Raw genomic sequence first — 27458 nt, 5'->3', positions numbered from 1 at the left:
CTACACACTCTGAGGAAAACCTTGCTAGCGCCCGTTTCATTTGTGTCAGAAACGGACCTTTTTTTTACTAGTCCTAAATAGTGCACACTGAGTGTGTACATCAGCACGATAATGTCTCTTTCGATCCCAACAGGAGGGGAGTCGCCGTCGGAAAACACACAATCTCCAGTTGGCTAGCAGATTGTGTTTCCTTCGCTTATGCCCAAGTTGGGCTGACTCTAGAGGGTCATGTCACGGCTCATAATGTCAGAGCATGGCTGTGTCGGTGGCTCACATGAAGTCAGCCTTCATTTAAGAAATTTGCAAAGCTGCAATGTGGTCTTCAGTCCACACATTCACATCACAATACTGCCTTGAGCAGGATACCTGACACGACAGTCGGTTTGGGCAGTCGATGCTGCAGAATCTGTTTGGGGTGTAAAATCCAACGCCACCCACCTAGGCCTGTTTTATTCTGTTCCAGGCTGCACTCTCAACTAATTGTTTATAATTCCAGGTTAATCTTTGTCCTCGCCGTTGTGAGGCCCAATTGACCAATGTTTATTGTTTTGGGTGAGCCTGGATGCTAGGGATACCCCATGTGTGAGAATATTTCAGCCTGCTTGTCCTTGGAGAAAGCAAAGATACTTACCCGTAGCAGGTATTCTCCAAGGGCTGATTATTCTTACAATTCCGCCCACCTCCCCTTGGAGTTGTTTATTGGTTATGCTTTTGTGAGGTACACGCTCGCGCGGCGGACAGGAATTCAGTCCGCGCATGCGCGGTGCGTCATGCGCTCTAGAAGGCTCAGGAAAATCTTTTTGTTTTGCTATGTTTTTATGCCGGTGCGGATCGCCAACCCATGTGTGAGAATAATCAGTTTGCTGTCCTCGGAGATTACCTGCTACAGGTAAGTATCTTCGCTATTCTGCAGTTTGAGCTGAGAAGTGCACTATATTGTCTGTCTCTAAGATCCTTTTCATGACTGAGAATGTTTGTTTATTTTGGAACCCAGTAATGTGTATATACAGTTGAGAGCAGTTTGGACTTGTCCACGTTAAATGCCAGATGGCATTTAGATGTTGTATACCCAAGGAAACAAAAGAACACTGTGACATGTTATTAAAAACAGGAGGAAAAAGGCCCTGTAGGCATCAGTGGCTTGGCTATTAGGTCTCCTATAGCACAAAGCTATTTCAAACCCTTATATCCCTTCATTAATGTAATGTTGGTTTACTGGGTTTGCCAGTTAAACGATTACATAGGCTTCAAGTTTTGCAAAATGTGTCTGCTAAATTGATTTAGAATAGTAGTAAATTTGACTATGCAACTCCATTGTTGTGGGAGTTGGTTACTACTACTACTATTTAGCATTTCTATAGCGCTACAAGGCGTACGCAGCGCTGACTCATACAGGCAAAGGTTGAATTCAGAATTTTTATTTTTAAAATGTTATATGCATTGATTCCTGGGTATTTAGTTGGTATGATTGCTATATATTGATCTTCTCGAAGCCTGTGGTCTTTACAGGAGCTGTTCTGGGCTCCTCTTTCTCGTACATGTTGTCAGTTGATTATCATAAAAAATAGAACATTACTCTGAAAAGCCTCTGAATTCTGGAACCGTTTGAAATACTTTACATGGATTAGATTCTGTATATGGTGCTGTAAAAATCAGTGCTGAACCCCCCCCCCCCCCCCCCCCCACACCTAGGTGTATTCTGTAAACTACTCCTAAAGTTAGGTGCCGTTTATAGAATACGCTTAGCACCCATCCACATGACTAAATTTAGTCGCAGATATTTATGCCAAGTAAAACTTCGTGTAAATTCCAGCAGCTAAGTTAAATGCAGAACAGGTATATTCTATATCAGCGCGTATAGATTTTAGAAATGTGCACGACACGTCCATTCCACACCAGTGGCCATTTCCCTTTTCCGGTTCTGCATCTTAACTTTACAGAATACGCTTAGCAATTTCTGCACTTAAATTCTAATTAATTTCAGTTAATGTCAGTAATTGCCTGTGGCTTGTTAAGATAATTAAGTTGCACGCACTAATCAGAATATGACCAGATTGCACGGCAACACCAGTCACACTATATAGAATCCGGGTGTATATGTGTTTCAGGAAAACTATAAAAACATGGCTGTCTCAGAAAATAGTTGCAAGCTTACTGTTTTGTTGATTGGGGAACTGCAAATTTGTTTTCAATTGTAATTATTTCTGTAACCCACTTTGAACTTGATGGTTAAGCGGGATATAAATGTTGATATTAAATTACATTTTGGTCGTCTTTTGACCTTTTTTGACTTGTAAAATAAATTTTTTCAAGGCTTCCAGGATGGAATTTAAAAAAACCAAAATCTCTGTACATCATGCAAACGTACAACCTCAGGAATTACTACGTTTTAGTTTAAGTGCTGTCCATTCTTAATTGCTTGATTAATCACATGATCCAAATGTAAAAGAGTTGAAATAAATTTAGCATGTACACATAGTTGTTTTGCACCATCTCCCTTCTCTCCATCCATGATCACCGTTTTCCCTTCTCTTTTCTCCTTTCCTTTCTATGGGCACCATTTCCCTTCTTTGTTTCTTCCATCCCCATTTTCAGCAGCTGTCCCTCTAACGTCCCCCCCCCCCCAACATCTCTTTTCCTGTTCCGCTGCCCCCTCCCCCTCTTCCCCTCCCCCTCTTCCCCTCTCTCTCTTCTCCTTTGTTTCTCCCGGCACACGGGCAGGCCCTTCTCCTCTGCGCTCTCCTTCTCCCTGCTCCTCATGGCCCTCAGCCTTGACCGCTGTATGGAAACCACGCTGCATCTAACCAGGCCTCAAGCCTTCTCTGTAACAGGATGTTCCACCTGACAGAACTTCTTGTTACAGAGGGAGACTTGGGGCCAGGTGAGACGCAGTGGTCATGGCTGAGAGCTGTGAGGAGCAGGGAGAAGGAGCTTACTGGGAGAGGTAAGAAGAAGTGCCAGGAGAAAAAAAGGAAGAGATGACTCCTTTTAACTCGCGCCGTTTAACTTGCGTCAAATGTTTAACTCGTGTTAAAATTTTCAACCCGTTAATCGCGTTAACATGTTAAATGTACAGCCCTAGTTTATTTCAGTTTTCTTTTTTCTCATTTATATTGTTTTCGACAAGTTAATCCCTGCATTAGTTTTGCTGTTCTCTAACTGGAACAGCAGCAATCAATTTTGGCAAGCGGTGCCACCATTTTTAGTGTTCTACAATCTATGTGTAGTTGCACCATCCATCTTTGATTTTCACAAGCCGCCTTGTCCCTATCACTGTGATGCATCTCCACAACATATTGCTACCACTACCGTGCTTTACTTGAGGGATAATGTTAGCAAGGTGATGGGCTGTGCTTGGTATTACACCTCATAGTATTGAGACCAAAAGAGTTCTTTAGTCTCATCGGACGTTAAACCCACTCTTAAGTTAAAGTTCTGCTTTGATATACCGCTAATACTATTTGCTTCATAGACACCAAATTACATAGATCCGTCATCTCATTTAAGAGATTTTTTTAATTTTTACAAACTGCTTTCACAAATCTCTGTTTCCCACATGACTTAGGGACCCTTTTACTAAGCTGCAGTAGGGCTTAAGTGCGGGTAACACGTACCAAATTGACACTACCGCCAGGGTAACGGCATCCGGCGGTAATTTTGAAGTTTCCCCGCAGTAGAAAAATATTTCTACCCTGGGGGCGTTACCGGCAGTACGGCCACATTAATGTGCACTGTTAACTGCACAAGTAGCGGATGAACTCTTACTGCTAGATCAACGAGTGGCAGCAAGTTTTGTAGCCAGTAAACAGCTGCTTGCTGCTTTTAATTTTAGTGCATGACCATATACTGCCCCGCTAAAAAAAGTCCTTTTTCCCAGCCACAGTAAAAAGCAGCTTAGTGCGTGCCAAATTCATGTGTCCAAACTTCTGCAGACCACTTTTTACCGCAGCTTAGTAAAAGGGCCCCTTAATTACTTGTGGACGTCATCTGTGATGTCGTTGCAAGTTGATAAAGTGCTGTGAAAAGAAGATTGAGTTTTAATTAAAATACTCAGAGTTGAAAAAGGATAATGATGCTAAAAGATCAGATTTAAACTTTTGGACTGTTCAGGTTGACACCAACTGTGTTGGAAACTAACTTTTGGGTAGTGTTATTTAAAATTTGACATCTTGGTAACATTAAGGTGGATTTCTACGAAATCACACGGCATTGTTTGAAATAGATGTCACTTTATGTGTGTAAAATTTTAATTTGGTGCAGGTTTGCGGTTGTTGCAAAATGTTTAGGGGGTCACATCTAAGCAGTTTAAAATTCAAGGTAATAATAAGGGGGATAAATGCATATAAAATCTAAAAACAAAACCTACAAATAGGAAAAGCGAGAGCAATAAAAAGGGGGGGATACAATAGTTGCTTAAAGAGGTTTCAAGGGGAAAAGGGTAATGGATAAGGCAACAAGAGAAAGCATGAAAGAGAGGATAGCATTCTATAGAGGCTTGAGCTTGCAGAAAAGCTTGAGAAAATAAGTGTGCTTTAAAGTTACCCTTAAATTTTTTAAGGGAGGATTAGTCTTGGTAGACGTAGCCCCTCATGGAGTAAGTACCAAAGTGTGAGGGCTACTCCTGAGAAGGCTCACTGGCAGGTTTCACATCATGCAGTTTCCATTGACAAGGGTACAGATAGGGTGAAATTACTCACCTATAGCAGGTGTTTTCCGAGGACAGCAGGGCATGTATTCATACACATGGGCAACATAATCCAAAGGAGCCCTGGTGCTGATGCCACCCAGCATCCTACATCTTCCAGAAGCCCTTAGCGCCCCACTGCGCTTGTGTGAGTGCCCTCCTGTCCAGCGTGTGGGATCATCAGTACAATAACAAAGCTAAGTGCAGTATCCTCTCTCTGTTTTCTTTGTTAATGCTGTGTGACACGTCCATATGAATTTCTTTTTTTAGGAGTGTCGTTTTCTTGCTTCTCTCAACTGCAGACTGTTTGTGGAGTACTCTTGAACCCATTGGAACATTCAACGTTTCTCCCAGTCTCGTCCAGAGTCCTCTCTCAATTTCTCTTAGGACGTGTCAGATTTTTAGATTAGAAGAATTAAACATGTTAGAGCTTCCCGTGATCTGTTTAGACCTGTGCTTCAAATTCAGAATCTGCTTGATTCTTCATGTGGGAGTGTTGACATTGGCTCATCTACTATGATTGGACAGAGGTGGTTGCTATGTAACTTGCGGTGGGTTTTGATAGAGCAATTTTGGGAATTGCAGCTGATTTTTGAAATTTGCTGTGATAAAAGGGTGTGAAAGAAATTTGTAGACCAGGCTATTTGATTTCTTGTTCTTTTTGAATGTTTCTATATTTTCACATTTAGGGCCCTGTTTACTAAAGTGCGCTTGTATTTTTAGCTTGTTCTAAAAATTAGCAGGCGCTAACTCTAGAGACACCCATATATTCCTGTGGGTGTCTCTAGCGTTCACACATGCTAAAAATGCTAGTGCACCTATAGTATGGCTTAGTAAATGGCCCTTAAAGTGTAATATGTTATAGATCAGTGAAATTAACTTATTAATGTATTTTGTAGAGAGTATAATGTAAAAATAAAAATGCATGTGTGTGAAAACGCAGGGCACTCGCTTATAGAAATCAGTGAGGATTATTTTTCATGCTTGGTTCTTCAGAATTACTAATCTGTTTTTCCAGTTTGCAAATTCTTCCCAGATATTTACATTTTTTTTTCAGCATGCCATATTTGGTGAATTTTTGTCCTCCTTTTAGAGTGTTTATTGCAGCTACATAGGCATCAACATCAATCCCTTTTCATTCCTTTCATTGTTTTTATATGTTGAAAAGCATTTTATTTTTGTTTTCAGTTTCTATCCCACTCACCTCCATTAAAGGACCCAGAACAGCTTACATTATCATTAAAACATAAAAAACTATAGTTGACATTAAAAACAAACAAAAAAAAAAGTTGAGAAGTACCTGCGCTGATCATTGCATTAAGGTGTGTTCACTGAGTGACTGGTTGTGTTTGTGAATGTGTGTATGATTGAATGATGAGAGTAACTTGCCCCTATCCCTTCCCATCTCTTCACCCCTTGTCTCCCTTTTCTTCTGTTACCTTCCTTCTCATCTTACGGCTTCTGCTTATCTATGATGGATCATTTCCTGTAGCATAGGGCTTCTCTTGTGTCTACTGACATTAAAGGTTTGCAATAGGATGTTTGTGACTTTTCAGAACGAGACTTTAGGGAAAAAGTAAAGGCTTATTACTACATTTCTCAAAAAGACACCCAGCAAAGCCTACTGGACAAACACAGCAGAAACCGGCAGAGGAAGGGGAGGGGGGCACAGGGGGAGGGCAGAGTATCAGAAAATGAAGAAAGAAGAAAGGCCTGAAATGGATAAAAGGTGAGAAAGAAACAAGGGTAAAAGAGTGATAAGCAGGGAACACCAGCACAAATAAATCTCCCAACAAGCACCTCAAAAAAACACCATGTCAGAAGAGATGATTTTGTAGGGATCTGTGCATGAATTATAGCAGTATGTTGGATTCATTGTCAACAGGGGGTAAAGAACTGAAATATGCTAGTAATGTGCATTCAGATGTGCTGATGAAGCCTGACAAATACTCCAGGTGCTTTCAGCAGCTGGGAAGTGTGAAATCATTTAACACACCTTGCACTGGTGCTGCAGTTCTTGCAGAATGTCCTGGGACCCAGCAACATGAATTTTAGCTTATTTTTCATTATTATTAATTATAAAAGCTTACTTAATTTTTTTCCCTGTGTTCAGCGAGATGAGAAGACTTGAGTTGTCACTAGGTATTAGTGCCAATTTATCCCTAGTTAGTGCTTCATGGAATGTTCACACTGCATTGAAGGACTGTGGCTCACTGTCGTGTGTTCTGGAGAAATTATAGTTTTTCAGTGTTTAATGGGCAGTAGTACATCTTGATAGAGGATTGATAATTGCCCTTGACACAATGTGCCAAACCAAAGATGAGAAGATATAATAAGTTAGACAGTGTTTATTTGCAGTACAGCCAAATTCTAGCAGCATTGCTGATTTTTAGAAAGCTGAATTTGCAAGAAAGATTAAAATAGCACTTGAGATTTACACAATTTTATTTCAGGTATGAATGTCAGCAGACTTGTAATGTGCTCTCTGGAACCAATTGTTCCATTTTATAGTTAATGCTTTGATTTCACCACTTATTTGTAGACATTTATACATATTGTCTTCAACTTTTATCTGTTATAGACCGCAAATGACGTTAGTTCATTTTTTTCCACTTGATAACTACCCTGTAGGTTAATCCAAGTTCTGGATATGGAGTTGGGGTGAAATGTGCAGCTATTAACTTATTCCTGGGAGTGCTCCCTTTTTGGACAGAACAAGTCTGTTGCTCCCAACTGATTGGTTCACTACCACTACTTCCATGATGGGAGAATAGGGGAGGGATTTCCTAAATTGTAGACAGAAATCCTAATTGATGGAACCAGGCACCATAGCCTTTGCATGCCTTCCTTTCCATACATTTTACTGAACTTTGTTGACACAGGTTCTCACCTTTGATAAAAACAAGCTTGGAAAAGGTTCAGTGAACATTTAATAAAGATGTATAAGTTGAGCCTGTTTCTTAGGTTGCAAGCCCTTTTACAAGCAGCCTGTGGAGGTTGCAGAGGGATGTGGGATCTTACTTATGTTGGTAGGTGTTAAAAAGCGGGGCCATGTACAGAAAAAGTAATCATTGATAGGGCTGGCCCTGAAGGGGCTATACTGCATGAATGTCGCACAGTACCCCTGATGTAGGACACTATATAAAGAGAGAAAATGTCTCCCTTTTTCTGAACCATTCTTAAACTGTCACATATAAGAATGTATCTACAAACAGGTTATGACATCTATTTAGGTACTTAGAGGTGTGGTCCATTTGTTCGCTTTCCTCTTATCTTTTTCTGTTCCCTCACTATACCTAATTTCCTTTTTCTCTCTTTTCTGTGTCTCCTCTCAAATTTCACCTTCTCACTGTCCAGTCCTCCACCTATATTTCACTTGCCAGTACCTATCAACTTTCCATCTCCTTCTCTTACCCCTACATCTTCTGTCACTCCCCATTAGTACAATTCTACCCTCTGTATGTACCATCCTCCTCTTACCCATCTCCATGAGAACCCCCATGGTCTCTCCCACATAGTTCCACCATGCCAAGTATCTCCCTTCCCTCTTCCTTCTTACATCCTTGTTGCCTAGCATCTCCCTGTCTCCCCCCCCCCCCCTTTACCCCTCTCTCTCCTCTACTACTATGGTCCAGGAAATTGCTCTCCCCCTTCACCTTTATGGTCCAGCAACTCTTTGTCCCCTTTTCCCAAATATGGTCCAGCAGCTTCCTGCCCCCCTCTCTTCTCGCCCCCCCCCCCTTTTTCCTAATCTGGTCCAGCAGCTCCCTGTCCTCTTTCTTTTTCTCCTGTCCCCATCCCTCAAAAAGTTTCAGCTTCAGTGTTCAGCAGTGGCTCGGAGAGGAGAACCTACTCAGGAAACCCAGTCTACTGCCATGAGATGCAGCTACACATATCCCAAATCTATGCACCTTCCTAGGTTGTGTAGGCTAAAAATGATGGAACACTTAAAAATAAGCTTTGTGAACTAGATAAGGAATTTTGAAATGTACATGGAATGGGAGTGGAATCAGTGAAGATGGAGAAATAAGTGTTATTTGGTCAAAGCCTTTGGCATGATGAAGAATTCTGGTAGCTGAATTATGAAGCATTTGAAAACGTTTAAGTTGAGCAGCTGCAACACCTGCATAAATAGAATTACAATAATCAGGAGATGAGAAAAGTGTGGCTCAGTGTTCGCATTGGGCGAAATCGAGATAGGGGATGAACCGTACAAAGTTTTTGCAAGGAAGAAAATCCTTGCTTAAGGACTTGAGGAGTATGTTGGGAATCCGATAATTCCTAAAAAAAAAATGGAAGGAGGGAATGGGAGGAATAGTTAGACCAAACAAAATAGAACTGGTTGAGACAGGGAATTGGAAATCCAGCAAGCTGTGGTCTTCTCTGGGCTGAGCATTCATTTATGGTCTAATAAACAAGTGACAGTGGCTTCCACGCAGACTTGATGTGAGCTAAGGTCATATCCTCCACTGGATGCAAATATGCCTCATGCATAGTAGTTGAAAATCAGGACAGTTTGCAACCCTCAAGAACAGGTTTGGGGACCTCTACATTTAAAGGTATGAAGTAACCTAAAGATTTTGCAGGAAGTAGCCAAAGATAGCACTGGTTTCCTGTTTCTTTCCTGTAATATCCGGCAATCCAGGCATGGTCTACTTATCCTTTAGGGTAGGTTAGAATAAGTGTTATCTTGAGTTGGGTAATAACTGTAATATGTTTGAAGTGCTCTACATTTTGTGCTGATCTAGCAACTGTGCTTTTGGAGTTTCTAATTGGATATCTAAGAGTAGGGAACTTGCACGTTTTTAACAGGCTCCACTATAGCTGCCTACAGGGTTAAAGTTAATGCTTCTTCAGTAGGAGACAAACAGTGAGCTCACCTGTACTGCAGAGTGTTCAAGTGGGCAGAAAATCAAGTGCTAGGATTAAATTTTGCAATTTTTATTGCATACATGCAAGTTCACAGAAATGAAACATACCTTTTCTTCATGCTGTCTGAATCTGTAGAAAGCTAAGCATTGGGTGTCTTCTTATTTTTAATTGTTTTTATTTCTATTTATTACCAGTAATTGTTCAGAATTTATTTTGAAGCAGCATTGAGCTAGTTTTTTATTTTTTTTAATTAGTGGAAACTGTAACTTAATTTGCAGTTTAAATGGCATTTAGGCCCACTTCTATCCATATGAACCCAAAGCAAGATAATAAAATAAAAACAAGTACATTAAGTCAGTAAATAAAATGACTAAACATAAAATTAACTATGATTTCTTTCACCATATAATATCAAATAAATAACAATGCTTAATAAATACAATATATAAGTTCTGTACAATGCAACTTCTTCATCATTGCCAGACCAGCCCGCACCAATGAGATTCCCCTCCTCCCGACAGCTGGTGACAGAGGAAAACCTTCTCCTTCTCTTCTGGTACAGTAGCGGTTCCAATTTGTATTGCTCTGTCTCCAGTAAGTGGGAGATTCTACTATATGGGTGTTGCTATGGGTGGCAAGTGGCACCTGAAAAAAAAATGGCTTTGGCCTCCCCAGTTTCAGCTATTAGATCAGGGAGTGCTAACCCAAATCCCTGCCCAATCCAACAGCATGCTTTCTTGGTTATTTATACATCCTGTACTTCAGTACAATGTGGTGGTAGTACAAAGCTGCTTAACCCCCCCCCCCCCCCCCAAATCAGCAGCAGGGGAAGTGTTGTTAATACATCATCTCCTGCTGCAACAGGACTAATGGGACTAGTTTTACAATAACAGCTACAAACTCTTGCTGCTCTTAGTTTGAGAATTATCTTGTATCAACAGGAGACATCTTATTAACACATCTGCTGCTGATGAGAGGAGCCTGCTTGAAGAGTCAGCTTAGGTGCTAGGTCCATGGAAAAAGATTTTGAGGGCAGGAGAGAGTAGTAGTGAGCAAGAAAGAAAGGTAAAAACCTCCACAGGGACTGAGGTAGGGAGAGAAAAGAGCTTCTAATGTGATGGAGGCATGAAGAGGAAGGGAGAAGAGAATCTCTATTAGAGGAATGCAGAGGGGTAGAGAGCAGAAGGGAGAGGATAATGCCACATAAAGGGTGGGACAAACTTTGCATGTTGGTGGGGGGGGTATGTAATAGGAGGGGGTAAGAAATGGAATTACTAGTAGGAGGGAGCAAAAATGGAAGTAAGAACCAAGAAAGGGGGAGGGGTGAAAAGGGTGAGACGCTTGAGGGAGGGAGTGATAGTCTTAATTTATAGTCATTCTAATTAGGATAACAATGGAGGAGTCTTCTTACAGAGTTTTTTAATTACATTTCATTACTTTCTAAGAAGCAAACACTAAATAAATCACTCAATATAACATATAATATATATATATATACAGTGGGGGAAATAAGTATTTGATCCCTTGCTGATTTTGTAAGTTTGCCCACTGACAAAGACATGAGCAGCCCATAATTGAAGGGTAGGTTATTGGTAACAGTGAGAGATAGCACATCACAAATTAAATCCGGAAAATCACATTGTGGAAAGTATATGAATTTATTTGCATTCTGCAGAGGGAAATAAGTATTTGATCCCTCTGGCAAACAAGACCTAATACTTGGTGGCAAAACCCTTGTTGGCAAGCACAGCGGTCAGACGTCTTCTGTAGTTGATGATGAGGTTTGCACACATGTCAGGAGGAATTTTGGTCCACTCCTCTTTGCAGATCATCTCTAAATCATTAAGAGTTCTGGGCTGTCGCTTGGCAACTCGCAGCTTCAGCTCCCTCCATAAGTTTTCAATGGGATTAAGGTCTGGTGACTGGCTAGGCCACTCCATGACCCTAATGTGCTTCTTCCTGAGCTACTCCTTTGTTGCCTTGGCTGTATGTTTTGGGTCATTGTCGTGCTGGAAGACCCAGCCACGACCCATTTTTAAGGCCCTGGCGGAGGGAAGGAGGTTGTCACTCAGAATTGTACGGTACATGGCCCCATCCATTCTCCCATTGATGCGGTGAAGTAGTCCTGTGCCCTTAGCAGAGAAACACCCCCAAAACATAACATTTCCACCTCCATGCTTGACAGTGGGGATGGTGTTCTTTGGGTCATAGGCAGCATTTCTCTTCCTCCAAACACGGCGAGTTGAGTTCATGCCAAAGAGCTCAATTTTTGTCTCATCTGACCACAGCACCTTCTCCCAATCACTCTCGGCATCATCCAGGTGTTCACTGGCAAACTTCAGACGGGCCGTCACATGTGCCTTCCGGAGCAGGGGGACCTTGCGGGCACTGCAGGATTGCAATCCGTTATGTCGTAATGTGTTACCAATGGTTTTCGTGGTGACAGTGGTCCCAGCTGCCTTGAGATCATTGACAAGTTCCCCCCTTGTAGTTGTAGGCTGATTTCTAACCTTCCTCATGATCAAGGATACCCCACGAGGTGAGATTTTGCGTGGAGCCCCAGATCTTTGTCGATTGACAGTCATTTTGTACTTCTTCCATTTTCTTACTATGGCACCAACAGTTGTCTCCTTCTCGCCCAGCGTCTTACTGATGGTTTTGTAGCCCATTCCAGCTTGTGCAGGTGTATGATCTTGTCCCTGACATCCTTAGACAGCTCCTTGCTCTTGGCCATTTTGTAGAGGTTAGAGTCTGACTGATTCACTGAGTCTGTGGACAGGTGTCTTTCATACAGGTGACCATTGCCGACAGCTGTCTGTCATGCAGGTAACGAGTTGATTTGGAGCATCTACCTGGTCTGTAGGGGCCAGATCTCTTACTGGTTGGTGGGGGATCAAATACTTATTTCCCTCTGCAGAATGCAAATAAATTCATATACTTTCCACAATGTGATTTTCCGGATTTAATTTGTGATGTGCTATCTCTCACTGTTACCAATAACCTACCCTTCAATTATGGGCTGCTCATGTCTTTGTCAGTGGGCAAACTTACAAAATCAGCAAGGGATCAAATACTTATTTCCCCCACTGTATATATATATATTATACCTTATAAGTCCCACCTGCAATCTGGCAGCCCCTGTGCTGCCTTGAAGGGAGGTTTCCTAAAAGAAATGCATCACCCTGGTGAAGTACGCTTGTAACCAGGACCTGCCCACCAGAGAATGCACTATCCTCTCGCACTGAGGATGTCTCCAAGAACTGCCCAGGCGGAAGGGTTAGGACAGCTAAGTGGCCATTTTGTGAGTGCCCAGTGCTGGAAGACTGACTCAAACAAGTTGCATCTGTTTTTACTGTCTGGGATTGTTAAATGATTTTTCCCCTGAAGTAGCTTGGATTAGCGAAACAGGGAACCCCTGTCAGGATTGAAGTGACATACTTTTGGATTTTACCAAGATAAGAACTGTTGAATAATATGTATGTTTGCAACTGATAGTCATGCTAATGAGCATAATTCTCAAGTTATATTCTATATCAGTGTTATTGCTATATAAGGACTGTGTTGTCTATGTTAGTGGAGTTTTTTTTAATGACCGTTGATTATAGTGAGCCACCTATATATTGAAAGCTTGCCTTACAAATAGGTGTGTCTCCTGTTGTTCAGTGAGGTCTGTTTTTCTCCACTTTTATAATATTTGCAATCCTTCTGATACAGATCATCTGTGTAGAATTGGGTATATTTTTTGTGATTTCAGTTACCTCAATATTGACTGGATAAATGTTAAATCAGGGAGTGCCAAAGACATATATTTCTTAGATATAATAAAGGACTGGTTCTTGGAGCAACTGGTCCAGGAACCGACAAGAGGGGGAGCCATTTTAGATCTAGTCCTTGGTGGGAGTGCAGGACATAGTATGAGAGGTAACGGTGTTGGGTCCTCTAAGAAACATGATCAGGTTTGAGCTACCATCTGGAATGACGCCACAAAGGAAATCTGCTGTAGCAGTATTTAATTTACGAAAGGGTAACTATGATAAAATGAGGAAAATGGTTAAAAAGAAGTTAAAAGGATTGGCTGCAACGGTTAGGACATTAAGAGGCTCATTTTCAAAGCACTTAGCCTCCCAAAGTTTCATAGAAACCTATGGAACTTAGCCTCCCAAAGTGCTTTGAAAATATGCCTCTAAATCAAATATGGACATTGTTTAAAAATACCATCTTGGAAGCCCAGACCAGATGCATTCAGTGTACTTACAAAGTAAGTGAAAGAGACTATTAGAGCCAAAAGAATGTCCTTCAAAGAATGGAAAAAGGACCCAAATGAAGGAAATAAGTAGTAACATATGCACTGTCAAGCTAGATGCAAAACATTGATAAAGAAAACTAAAAGAGAATATGAAGAGAAACTTGCTGCAGAGGCAAAAACTCACAGTAACAACTTTTTCAGGTACATCAGAAGCAGAAAGCCTGTGGGGAAATCTGTGGGACTGTTAGATTATGAAGGAAGAAAAGGGTTACACAGGGAGGACACGGCCATGGGGGATAAAACAAATTAATTCTTTGGTCCGGTCTTCATGGAAGAAGATGTAAGAGATCTACATGTGCCAGAAATAGTTTTCAAGGGTGATAATGCGGAGGAACTGAAAGAAATCTCTGTGAACCTGGAAGACATATTGAGCCAAATCCGCAAATTAAAGAGTAGTAAATCACCTGGACTGGATGGCATGCATCCAGGGGTACTGAAAGAACTCAAACATGAAATTGCTGATCTGCTGTTAGTAATCTGTAACCTGTCATTAAAGTCGTCCATATACCTGAAGATTGGAGAGTGGCCAATGTGATTCCGAATTATAAAAAGGGTTCCAGCGGTGATCTGGGAAATTACAGAACAGTTAGCCTGATGTTAGTGCCGGGTAAATTAGTGGAAACTATATTATAAAGAATAGCATTATGCAACAGGTAAGCATGATTTAATGACACAGCATGGTTTCAGCCAAGGGAAGTCTTATCTCATTAATTTGCTTCAATTCTTTGAACATGTGCATAAACATGTTGATAAAGGTGAACCAGCTGATGTTAGTGCCGGGTAAAAGAGTGGAAACTATTATAAAGAATAAAATTATACAACAGATAAACATGATTTAATGGCACAGAGTCAGCATGGTTTCGGCCAAGGAAAGTCTTGTCTTACTAATTTGCTTCAGTTCTTTGAATATGTGCATAAACTTGGATAAAGGTGAGCCGGTGGTGTATCTAGATTTTCAGAAAGCTTTTGGCAAAGTTCCTCATGAGAGATTGTGAGTCATTGGGCATTCCTATACAGTTACAAACAGAAAAATATTCATCATGTGGTAAGTATATCCATAGTAGAGATGCACTTACCACCTCCTGTTTAGGTGGTAGTAAGTGCATCTGAGCTCTCTGCAGCAGTGACAGCATGCAAAATACCAGGTGCTAGGGTTACCATATGTCCGGATTTACCTGGACATGTCCTCTTTTTGAGGACATGTCCGGGCAACCGGGCGGGTTTTTCCAATCTGCCCATTTGTCCGGATTTCTGGACAAACGGACAGGCTGGTGGGTGGGCCGTCCTATGTTTGTCCAGAAATCCGGACAAATGGGCAGATTGCTAGCCTCCCCTCCCCTTACTTACTACTGCCCTGGTAGTCTAGTGACCTCTTCTGGCTTCGGGGCAGGAGAGAGCCCCCTCTTTCCTGCCCGGAGCGCTGCCCTGCATGCATCCTTCCTGTTGCTGACCTCGGCGCCGATTCAAAATGGCCACCGAGAGTTGAAGTGATCTTGCAAGACTTCAACTCTCGGCTGCCATTTTGAATCGGCGCCGAGGTCAGCAACAGGAAGGATGCATGCAGGGCAGCGCTCCGGGCAGGAAAGAGGGGGCTCTTTCCTGCCCCGAAGAGATCACTAGACCAGCAGGGTAGTAGTAAGGTAAGGGGAAGGGGGGTGATGGGGTGTGTGACGGGGGGGGGGGGGGGGGGAAATGTGATAGGGCGGAGTGAGGGTGTGAAAGGGGTGGGACAGGTGTGTGGTGGGCGGGGCATGTGTCCTTTTGGGGGGACAAAATATGGTAACCCTACCAGGTGCTAACTGCAATATGTAGTCTGTCCATTTCCTTCCCCATAAAACAACCTATGCATTTAGCATATGAATTGCTGTGTGTTAACGGTTACCGTGGGCAAGTGCTAATTAACACACTGACTGCTTAGTGCACTTTGCTAAAATGGCCCCTACGTTTTAGAAAAATGAGGATAACTTCCAATGTAGCACTTAAATTTCTGGATACATTCATCCACCTCCAATTATGCCAAAGAAAGTAGAAAATCCAGTCTTATATTAAATGACAGAAAAATGAGCTGGTGTGTTGTTTGATTTTGCTTGCTATTATGATAAAGATAGATTTTGCTATCCCAGCTTATAGAAGAAGTAAATACATGCAGTGTCATACATATATATGCACTCAGAAATTTCTCCTTGTCAAGTTTAGACATTTTTTTTTTGTAAACAGAAATATATACAAATTCTTTACTGTAAGATTTCAAATACCAACATAACATTTGTTTTGTATTTTTCTTTTTCAGCTGTCTGGGGAAATTTTGTGAGCATGAGGTAATAATTTACCATTATTTAATCAAATTTTTTTTCATTATATAAGCAAAGATATTTTGGTTTCCGGTGTTTTAAGTTCTAAGACTAGAAAGGGAGGCTGACGGTATAATTTTATCAGCCATTTCTGCAATTAAACCCCCAGATTCTATTTATGGCACCCAGAATTGGGTGCTAATCCAAGATATGTGCCTAACTAAAATGACTAACAAGCCAATTAGTGTCAATAATTGGGTGCTATTTGGCATCAGTTTGAATTTGCACATCTTGCTATGCACTATTCTATGACACTGTGAACCCAAATCCCATAGCATGCAGTGCAAGAGGGAGTGTGGCCATGGGTAGGTCAGGGGGCATTCCTAAACTTTCTGCAGTGTTATAGAGCAGTGTTTCCCAAGTCCATCCTGGAGTACTTCTTGCCAGTCAGGCTTTCAGGATATCTGCAATAAATATACTTGAACTTCATTTGCATACACTGAGTAGTGATGATGTGCGCCCATATTGGGTGCCGAGAATTACACCTGGTTTTAACAGTCCTAAGTCCTGACACCAAAATTGGCACTCGGTGCTATTCTACAAGGCAGCATTGGGTGCTGGGGGTTTTTTGGAGCCGGTTTTTGAGCACCATTTACTTAATGTAGCCCAAAATGCTGATTACACGCATAGAAAGGATCTTATAAAATACAGATCACAATAAAAGTACATGCTATAACATGATGTGTACAGGGAAAGAGTTTAAGCAAAGCATGGGCAGAATTTGCAAGTTTGTGCGTAGATTAGTTTAGCGTTTTTTTAATATGTACATGTCCACGCCTGACTTGTGCATTTTTACTTGCTCAAGAATAGGTGTAAGTGTCACACCTGCAATGCAGGCATGATTTCTGCTGCATACTCGAGTACTGTATAAAGATGCATAGGCGCCATTGTGTCCTTATACAATAATGCCCAAGTAGGTATACGCCCTCTTAAACTTTTGCCTGTTGTAAAATTAATCCTCCAAAAGATCAGTCTACATCAGAACCCTTGTAAGATTAAACTTGATAAACTTAATATGTGTGGTCTTGGGCCAGGGGAGTGGGCAGGGAAGGTAAAACTGTATGAATGAATGTACTGTGTTAACTTCTAAATGCACAAAAGGGAATCATTTTGTGAAAGGGAGTTCTCTAACAGTTCAGTTTTCAATGCTGAGGCTCATGAACCATTTGAAGGTAACTGCAATTTTAATGCAAGTTTCAGATAAGGTATTTGGAACTGTTTCATATGTTTATTGCTGATATCCTGAAATCAATAACGGTAAAGGGTCATGGATTTGATGTACCACTTTTCTGTGGTACATCCTAAGTGGTTTACATTTATTATAGCAAACAGACTGTGGAGTTGACCAAGGACCAGGGTGTAGCCAGAAAAGTTTTAATAAGTTTTCTCCGAGGACAAGCAGGCTGCTTGTTCTCACTGATGGGTGACGTCCACGGCACCCCCTCCAATCGGAATCTTCACTAGCAAAGATGTTTGCTAGCCCTCGCGCGCCCATGCGCACCGCGCATGCGCAACCGTCTTCCCACCCGAACCGGCTCGTGTTCGTCAGTCTTCTTTTGTCCGCGCTCGGGACGGTCGTGTTTTGCCGCCGTTTCGTGCCCCTCAGAAGACCTCGCGCTTCTTTCGTGTTTCTACTTTCTGTGTTTGTTTAAAAAAAAAAATAATAAGAGAGAGTAGGTTCCCTTTTTTCCCGTATTTCTAGCTTTTTCCCAGCGTAAGTATCCTTTCTTTTTCGGGAGCGACCTTGTTGGCCGCCCGTACGGGTTTTTTTCCCTTTTTTTCTCGGTGCCTATTGTCATCATCGCGAATTTTGATTTTGCCAGCGCAATATTCCCGCCCATGTCATCGAAGCCTTCCAGCGGCTTCAAGAAGTGCACCCAGTGCGCCCGGATAATCTCGCTCACTGATAGGCACCTTTGTGTCTTCAGTGTCTGGGGGCTGGGCACCGCCCGCAGGCCTGTAGTCTTTGTGCTCTTTTGCAAAAGAGGACTCGGGTAGTGAGATTAGCCCAGTGGAACGTTCTGTTCTCCAGCGCTTCGATGGCAACAGCATCTCGAGATTCGTCGGGTGCATCGGCGTCAGCAGCACCGAAGTCTTCGGAGATCGTATCGGCGTCGACGGTATCGAGGCGTTTTCCTCCTGCGTCGTCGGAACCGAGACTTCGAAAGAGTGCGTCAGCGTCGGTGGTACCGGGACTCCCGCTGGTGCTGATGTCGTCGGACGGTGGTGCTTCGTCTGGAGTGCAGGTGAGGGCTGTCCATTCCCCTGCTGGTGGCGGTGAGCCTTCGGGTAGGTCTCCTCCTGCCCTGAGGGCTCCTGCGGTACAGCCCCCCCGGGATCGACCATCTTCGGCCCTGGCCCCGAGGAAGCGACGTCTGGAGTCAACGTCCTCCTCATCGGTACCGGGGAGCTCCGGTGACATGCTTCGCTCGAAGAAGTCGAAGAAGCATTGTCACCGGTCACCTTCCCGACTTGGTACCGGGAGCTCTGGGTCGCCAAGGGAGTCGGCACCCAGCAGGCATCGGCACCGGGAGGACCGCTCACCCTCCATCCAGGAGGTGTTGGTGCGCTCTACCCCGGACAGCCCGGTACCGCCTCCTTGCCCGGAACAGATTCTGACCTCGACGCCTGCACTGGCTTCTCAGTCTTTCTCCACAGCCGCTCTGCACGAGAGTCTCCGGGCCGTTCTTCCTGGCATCCTGGAAGAGCTGTTGCGCCCTTCTCCTCCGGTACCGGGGGTGCCTGCGCCACCGGTGCCGTCGACTGAGGCAGCAGCTGGCCCTTTGCCCGGGGTGAAGCGGCACCGGTTTCGGCTACCTCCCAGGTGGACTCCCCGACAACGTCGGGGGAGGAAGCTTCGCTGCTGCCGGCCAGGGAGTCCACCTCTCGACGCTCCCACTGTGGCCGTGTTTCCACGGAGTCGGGACGGGCGCGGCTTCAGACACAGGTCCGTGAACTTGTGTCTGATACCGATGATGAGGCCTCGTGGGAGGCAGAGGAGGACATCAGATATTTCTCTGACGAGGAGTCTGATGGCCTTCCTTCTGACCCCACTCCCTCCCCTGAAAGGCAGCTTTCTCCTCCCGTGAGTCTGTCTTTCTCGGCCTTTGTCTGGGAGATGTCTACGGCCATCCCCTTCCCGGTGGTTGTGGAGGATGAGCCAAGGGCTGAGATGTTTGAGCTCTTGGACTATCCTTCTCCACCTAAGGAAGCGTCCACAGTACCCATGCATCATGTCCTGAAAAAGACATTGCTGGCGAACTGGACCAAGCCACTAACTAATCCCCACATTCCCAAAAAGATAGAATCCCAGTATCGGATCCATGGGGACCCAGAGCTGATGCGCACTCAGTTGCCTCACGACTCTGGTGTGGTGGATCTGGCCCTGAAGAAGGCTAAGAGTTCTAGGGAGCATGCTTCGGTGCCCCCGGGCAAAGACCCCAGAACCTTAGACTCCTTTGGGAGGAAGGCCTATCATTCTTCCATGATCGTGGCCAAGATTCAATCTTACCAGCTCTACACGAGCATCCATATGCGGAACAATGTGTGGAAGCTGACGGACTTGGTGGACCAGCTCCCTTCTGAGCAAGCCAAGCCGTTTCAGGAGGTGGTCAGGCAGCTGAAGGCATGTAAGAAATTCCTGGCCATATACTATCCGAACGATGTGGACTGAGCAGAAAGATCATGTTACAGACTTATTTCTGTTTCACAAATTTTTCTGGTTTTTCTTCCAAAACCAAAAAAATCAGTTTCTTGTCAGCTTTGAGACCATTGTCACATGACATGGTTCTATGGACAGTGACGTACACATTTTAGCCAAACCCTGTTTGACAGAAATATTATTACTTTTATTATTATATTCATATACTGTCGTACAACCAAAGTGGTTTACATATTATATTGAAGTGTTTTCTCTGTCCCTGGTGGGCTTACAATCCTAACTTTGTTTTGTATCTGGGCCAGTGGAATGTTAAGTGACTTTTCTAGGGTCACAAGGAGCCATAGTCAGAAATGAACCCAGTTCCCTGGTTCTCAGCCCAGTGTACTATCCATTAGGGTTGTAAATTCTGATAGATTAACAAATGTGTTGAGAGCTATTTTTCTAAAATTGTTCTGCACTGTAATGCAAGACCTGTATACTGGTCTATTTCAATTCAAGCTGAAATAAGTTTCCCCTCACTTGTATCTTCCACTTAATTTTACCACTGATGTAACCTCAGGGCCAAACATTGCCATGTTGGGGTTTTACTCAGTAACTTTGTTTTAAATTTTTTCTTCTAATTTCCATTATCATCCTTTCTTGGTTGTAAACACCGCCTTGGGTGAATCTTTTTATAAAGGTGGTTAATAATCTTTTTTTGGTGCTGTGTGTATGTTTGGTGAGCAATAGCACCAGCCTCTCCTTTCTTTCTTTCACCTATATATACCATTGTCTTTAGTTTCTGCTTCTTTTTAGTTTTTGTTCTTTTTTTTTTTTTTTTTCATTCTTTACTGTTTGTTCCCTTTGTCAGGTTTATCCCTGTTTTGTTAAGGATTTTTATAGAGCCTTCGTCTTTATTCCCAGTCCTTAGGGGCCAGCAACAGGTCAGGTTTTCAGGACACCTCTGATGAATATGCATGAAGAGATTTGCATACAATAAAGGTCATAGGCATGCAAACCTCTCGTGCCTATTCATTGGGATAACGTATTAGGGTAAGTGTCTGGATGCTGATTGATGTGTTTTTTGAATTGCAAGAATTAAATACTTTGAACCAGTTTATAAAGTGCTAGTTGTATAGGCCAATGAATGAGAAAGTTAATATGTTTATAAAAGGCTTGTTATCTGAGGTCTTTTTTTTCTCTCTCTCCTGTGTGCTGTATGACTGGGTGGTGAGATTCGCATAAGGGCAGAAATGATTGTATTGATATATAAAATTTATAACTCTAGTATTTAAGGGATTTATGTTCCTAACTCTGGGTCCCATTTACTAAAGTTTAGCATGCGCTAACAGACATTAGCATACACTAAGGGCCTCTTTTTATCAAACTGTTCTAGCGGTCCCCAGTACGGTAATTCTGACAAAGCACATTCACTTTGAATGGATTTCGTCTGCATTGCCACACGGGAACCACTAGCGAGGCTTGATAAGAGGCCCTAAATGCTTATGTGGCCCAACTAAACCTTAGTAAAAGTACCCCTTTGAAAGTTACTGTAATAAATTTTCAGGGGCCAGTTTGAGCACAATACTTTTTATATTCAAAATTTCACTAAACTCCTAAATTTGGGAGCATGAAAGGTGGGTGGCAACAGGGGAGGGTTTAGGGAAGGCAAAAGTTAAGAACTTAGCACTGACTTTTAGCCCAGGTTCATAAATGTAGGCAAATGAATGGCAGACCAAAATCTATAAGTGTAACTTTTAAGCCCCTAAATTAAGATGAATTTTCAGCTGAAAACTTAGGGGCCCTTTTACTATGCCATGGTAGAGCTACTGCACTGTTAGTGCATGCCAATCTGGCACTACCGTCAGCCCACTGTGGAAAGCTGCGATAATGCTGCCCCCACTGCGTGCTATTTCGGGTGCAACTGGAAATAATTTTTATTTTTACTGCTGGGTTAGCGCAGGAAATGGCTGCAAAGTAAGTTTGTACTTACTGCACAGCCGTTTCCTTTTTTTTTTTTTTTTTTACCAGCTGTGGTGTAAAAGGGGTCTCGGCATGTGGCAAATCCACGTGCCATTTCCTTTTTTTTTTTTTTTTTTAAACCTACTGCAGTAAAAGGGCAAATCCCCAGGTCCTCTTTTACAGAACAAATGTAGGAGTTCAACTTTTTTGAATATTGGGCCCTGTATTTCTAGAAGAATATTTCAAGAGGCATACACAGAAGGAGTATTCAACTGCTGTACCCATGGTACAGGCCTTTCTAAATATTTTTATTAAATTTTAGAAGATACAAACATTTTAAAATAAAAAAAAAAGAAAACAGGTACTATAATACAACACAATGAGATAAACAAAGCTGAGTTAAAAAAGAACAATACTATAAGGCTAAGCAGTAGAAGAGAGAAAAGGGTCTAAAGTTTTCCATTTCTGAAGACCAGTTTTAGGACCAGGCAAAGAATATATAGCAGACTGTTCATATTTTTTGTATAGTAAAACCCAGTTCCACCAAAGGAAAATGTTGACTTGAGAGTTAGCTTTCCAATTTGATATTATTAATTTCAATGCAACAGATACTAAGAAATCAAACAATAATTTATCATCTGAGAGACAAAATGGAATGCAAATGGACTTCCAGATTATATACTTGGGTAAAAAAGATTCTTGAAACCCAAAAACCTTTTTTAATTTATCCCAGACATCTGACCAAAATAAGATTAGGTTAGGACATTCTAATAAAATATGTACAAGAGTTCCAGTATTTTTTTTGCAAGACCAACATAGATCACAATTAGAGGACCCAGATAATTTACTCTTTCTAGGCGTCCAAAGGGCCCTGTGATACATAAAGAAAAGGCCAAAATGCCCTTGGGCCAGTCAACCATATACGAGACCATTGAGTATCTGACAATGAATCATTGAGGTCCAATTTCCATACGGGTCTTTTTATTTATTTTACATAAAACAATTTTTATATAGATATTTAGAAAAGGGGGAAGCAACCCTTTTGCTTTTGAAGGATAAATTTTCCCTCCTGTCTTTGAAAATTGTTTGACACGTAAAGACCATTTATAATTTTCTGCCAAATAGATTTGTAGCTGTTTGAAGTCTTGCGCTCACAGATGTAACTGTTGTGTACCTTTTGATGGCATTGAGGAAAGCTCCAGCCTTCTATTCCAGTTAGTGTTTCAGGGGTCCTTTTACTAAGGTGCGTTGAAAAATGGCCTGCGGTAGTGTAGGCGCATGTTTTGGCTGCACGCAGGATCATTTTTCAGCACACCTGTGAAAAATGCCTTTTTATTTTAGGAGGGGGGCCGAGAATGGACAAAATGCAGCAAAATGAAAATTGCCACACGTCCATTTTGGGTCTGAGACCTTACTGCCAGCCATTTAGCGGTAAAGTCTCATGCATTAACTGGGCGGTAATGGTCATCGTGCATCCAAATGCCGATTACCACCCGCGCGCCAGAAAATAAAAATATTATCGGACGCACGTCAAAAATGAAATTACCGCCCAGGCGACGCAGTAGCTAGGTGGTAACTCGGAATTGGTGCGTGTTGGACATGCGTAGGCACTTATGTGGCTTAGTAAAAGGACCCCTCAATTACTTGGATGCTTTTTCAGAAAAAGAGGGTAGTGACAGAAGAGAGAGGTTTGAACCTCCATGAATATGTTTTGCAAACAAAGGATCTTCTGTGTGAAAAGGGTGGGGCGTGGGGTTCTAGTTGCTATATGCTGATCTGAGTTCTGTTTCTGTGTTGAAAGAACCTCATCTTTTACTTTAAAATGTACTAAAAACCTGCTGTTTTATTAACAGAAAGTGTAGCTCCAAGACACTACTTTTTAGGAATTCTAGCTGATTAAACTTAACCACAAAACCTGAAGAAAGCCTTGATGAGCCTTCAGAATAAATGAAATGGAAAACTAATGGGAATTTCCCCTAGTAACAAAAGTTGTTTGCTTTGTTATTAGAACTTCTGCTCGCCAGCTTTTATTTAAACTGTTTAGTTTACTTTTGTATTTTCTCTGTGTTTTCTTTTCCCTTCTTCCAGCAGATCAATCCAAGAAACTGGGGAGGAAAAAATGGAAAAAAAAATAGAAGAGGTTAGTCCATCTCATGGTTGCAAATTCTTTGCCCTTTCTGCTTCAGTCTTCCATTACCCTCGGATATGTCCCTAGCAGTACAACCCAGTCCTCGTTTCTTGCTCAGTCTTCCTCTGTGTATATATTTAAAATTTTGAATCTGGCTATTTTAAAGGGTATTACACAACCTGTGTAGATTTGCTGAATCTTTTTTTTTAAGACTTGTACAAAGCTCAGATATCAACAGATAACATCAAAGTACAGAGCATGGAATCTAAAACAAGCTTGTTTCCTGTGTCGTGTGCTTTTTACATAAAGAGCCAGATTCTATACATTATATGGCTGGGGCGTAGCTATGTGGGGCCACGGGGGCATGGGCCCCCACAGATTACGCCCTGGCCCCCTCTACATTTGACCCCCCCCCCCCCCCCGCCGCCGCATCAGGTACCTTCTTTGCTGGCGGGGGTCCCCAAACCCCACCAGCCGAAGAGTCTTCTTCAGTGCCGGTCGACTCCGGCGCCTTCGTTGTATGATCATCTGTTTCTGACGCTTTAAGTCCTGCACCGTGCATGTAGCCTCGTGCAGGACGTAAGGCGTCAGAAACAGATGATCTCACAACGAAGGCGCTGAAGAAGACTCTTCAGGTGGCGGGAATTGAAGACCCCCGCCAGCAAACAAGGTACCTGATGTGGCGGCGGGGTGGGGGGGTTGCGTTTGCGGCGGCGGGGGGAGGCGGCTAAACAGTGCCCCCCCCCCACCTCGGACTCTGGCCCCCCCCTCCCGTCGAGGTCTGGCTACGCCCCTGATATATGGTGCCTAAAAATAACTATTCTATAAAATGCGCTTAGGTGCGGTTTATAGAATAGCATAAATGCCAAACTTTGGGCCCTGTTTACTAAGCCATGCTGTAGGCACGCAAACATTTTAGCGTGCGCTAAAAATTAGTGTGTTCTAATACTAGACACCCATAGGAATATAATGGGGGTTTGAGCGTGAGCTAAAAAGGTTGCGAGCCTACAGCGTGGGTTAGTAAACAGTGCCCGTAATGTGCAGCTATTTGCACCAGTTGAAACATGATGCAAATCCTCATGCCTAAATTAGGCATGGGTCACCCTTATTCTATAGTTAGACACATAAATGGAGTGGAGGAGTAGCCTAGTGGTTAGTGCAGTGGACTTTGATCCTGGGGAACTGAGTTCGATTCCCACTGCAGCTCCTTGTGACTCTGGGCAAGTCACTTAACCCTCCATTGCCCCTGGTAAAAAATAAGTACCTGAATATATGTAAACCACTTTGAATGTAGTTGCAAAAACCTCAGAAAGGCGGTATATCAAGTCCCATTTCCCTTTCCTTAAATTCTAGGAACTCCTCCAATCCGCCTATGACCCTGCCATTTCTGCACCTCCTTTTTGAACTCACGCATAAAATTTAAGCACGAATCTTGTGCCTAAATTTAGGCATGCACATCTGAAATCTAATTAGTACCAGTTGCTTGTTAAGGTAATTGGTGCTAATTAGCTCATTCAGTTAAATTATGTGCACAAATTGAGCATGCACCCAAATTTGTGCATGCAATTTTTAGTGCTTTTTATAGAATTTGGGGGCAAATGCATATTACCTCTTGGGGGTCTTAAGTTTATGCAACAAACAAAAATTCACTCTTAGAACTGTACACAAACTTCTGTATTTCAATATTAGATTTAAATACTTACCTTTTTTTCTAATTTTGAGCCCAAATAGGAGTTCCAAGTAAGTATACAAATTCTCTGTCGAAATGTACTTAATCTAAATTTGTACTTGGGGCAACAAAAGGTGAAGTGACTTGCCAAAGCTCACCAGGAGCATCAGTGGAAGAAACTATACCAGTTTTTCCATCCTGCTGCTCTACTTGGGTTTTCCTCTGTATAGCAAAATGCATTTATGGAAATCTTACATCCTCTTTTTTAGCATTTAACGTTAAATAGGATGTATGAGATTTTGTTCTGTAAAATTCTAAAAATCTAGTTTGCCTTTTTGCCATTCTGTTCAGTTTGCTGCTCTATTTTCACTTGCATAGCAATATTTTTATAATATCCTAAGTTCTTTTTCCCCCCCCCCATTTAGGTGGTTGCACCCTTAAGAGAGAAAATCAGAGACTTGGAAAAAAGGTGTGTTGGGTGAAGTGTTGATGAATATCTTTGACTGTAGTAGGTATTTCTGTGTCTGTAGTAAGAGGATCTCATTATTAACAGTACTAACACATACTGTAGTCTGGTACAAGTGTGGGGGGGGGGGGGGGGTTGGGTTGTTTTTAGGCTGCTGGAGTTAAAGCCTCTCAATAAAGTTTAAGGGCCCTGTTTACTAAGCTGTGTTATAGGTGCATTAGCGTCTTTAACTCGCGTTAACTGTGTACGCACCTACAATATCCCTATAGGCGCCTACACAGTGTTTGCGCTAATTGTAGGTGCATTAAAATCGCTAACGTGCCTTAGTAAACAGGGCCCCTAATTTTCAAGTGAAATATGTGAAAAATGAAAAACAGACAATTTTAGAAAGGTTATACCCATGAATGTTCTGTAGTACCCTAACTAAATATAAGTTTTGAGGATAACATTAGTGTTGCTTTATTTGCGTACATGTGCGTGTCTTGTTGGGGCTTTGCTGCTTGAGTTGAATGGTAGCAAAGCTTTTATTTTCTCAATAATATGATTTGGTTTGAATTGTTTACATTAGTTTGCATATTCTTCTGAGGGGAAGTGTGACTGAATTCTCACACATTGGTGACATCACCAATGGAGCATGGTGTGGGAAACTGTACCTCAGCAACTTTTTAGAAGCGTTTGGGCCACTTGCCACACGTGCACACCTGTTCCTGCTCGCTGCTGTTGTTCAGGACTTATTTTTGTTGTCCCCCAACCCCCGAAACGGGTTTTATTTATTTATTTTCCATGGTCAATTCAGTACCTTGGAGTTTATTTTTGGCATTAAAGTTTGTAACTCCTGTCATCACGTGGTTATGGGGCATCTTCCCAGTAGTCACTTAGGTTTTTCACTGGTTTGTAAGTTTGTTTGTTTTTTGTTTTGTTCTTTTTATCACATAGCTGAGTTTAACCTTGAGCCCTCAGATGGGGTATTTTTGTCACCATCGAGTCATTTGATTTTGGTGTGGCTATTTTTCTAGACTATGTACCAAAAGAAGATCCCCAATAGCTTCAAAAGGTGTTCCCGGTGCAACAGGACCATATCCATTATGGATACCCACTCATGGTGCCTGTAGTGCCTGGGACCCGACCATGATCCCTCTCATGTTGATGCAGAAGTTCAAAGAGCAGATGGAGTGCTGCTTTGTTTGACATGATGCTGCAGCTTCAACATTGTTATCATCGAGATCAGGGGCAGTCCAGTTGATATTTGGGACCCATGCCCTGCCTGAAATAGAATCAATGTTAATGGTCCAAGTAAACCAGCGGGGATACTAAATTGTCAAACAAAAACCCAGCTGTATCTGATGTTTATCTTTTTCTTTTTCAAACTCAGCTCCAAAC

At 42.4% G+C, this 27458-nt stretch overlaps 1 protein-coding gene across 1 annotated transcript in view; it reads left to right on the top strand.

Moving 5' to 3' along the window:
- Positions 1-27458, top strand: part of UXS1 (UDP-glucuronate decarboxylase 1) — a 130792-nt gene that overhangs the window by 10912 nt on the left and 92422 nt on the right. Inside the window, 3 exon segments of the mRNA XM_030201461.1 lie at positions 16153-16180; positions 23904-23955; positions 26038-26081. Of these exon segments, the coding sequence (XP_030057321.1) occupies positions 16153-16180; positions 23904-23955; positions 26038-26081 (124 nt within the window).

The sequence above is a fragment of the Microcaecilia unicolor genome, chromosome 4 (assembly GCF_901765095.1).
Source record: "Microcaecilia unicolor chromosome 4, aMicUni1.1, whole genome shotgun sequence".
NCBI classification, from domain to species: Eukaryota; Metazoa; Chordata; class Amphibia; order Gymnophiona; family Siphonopidae; genus Microcaecilia; species Microcaecilia unicolor.
Note: the sequence above shows the minus strand (reverse complement) of the source record. Positions and strands in the feature narration are given on the sequence as shown.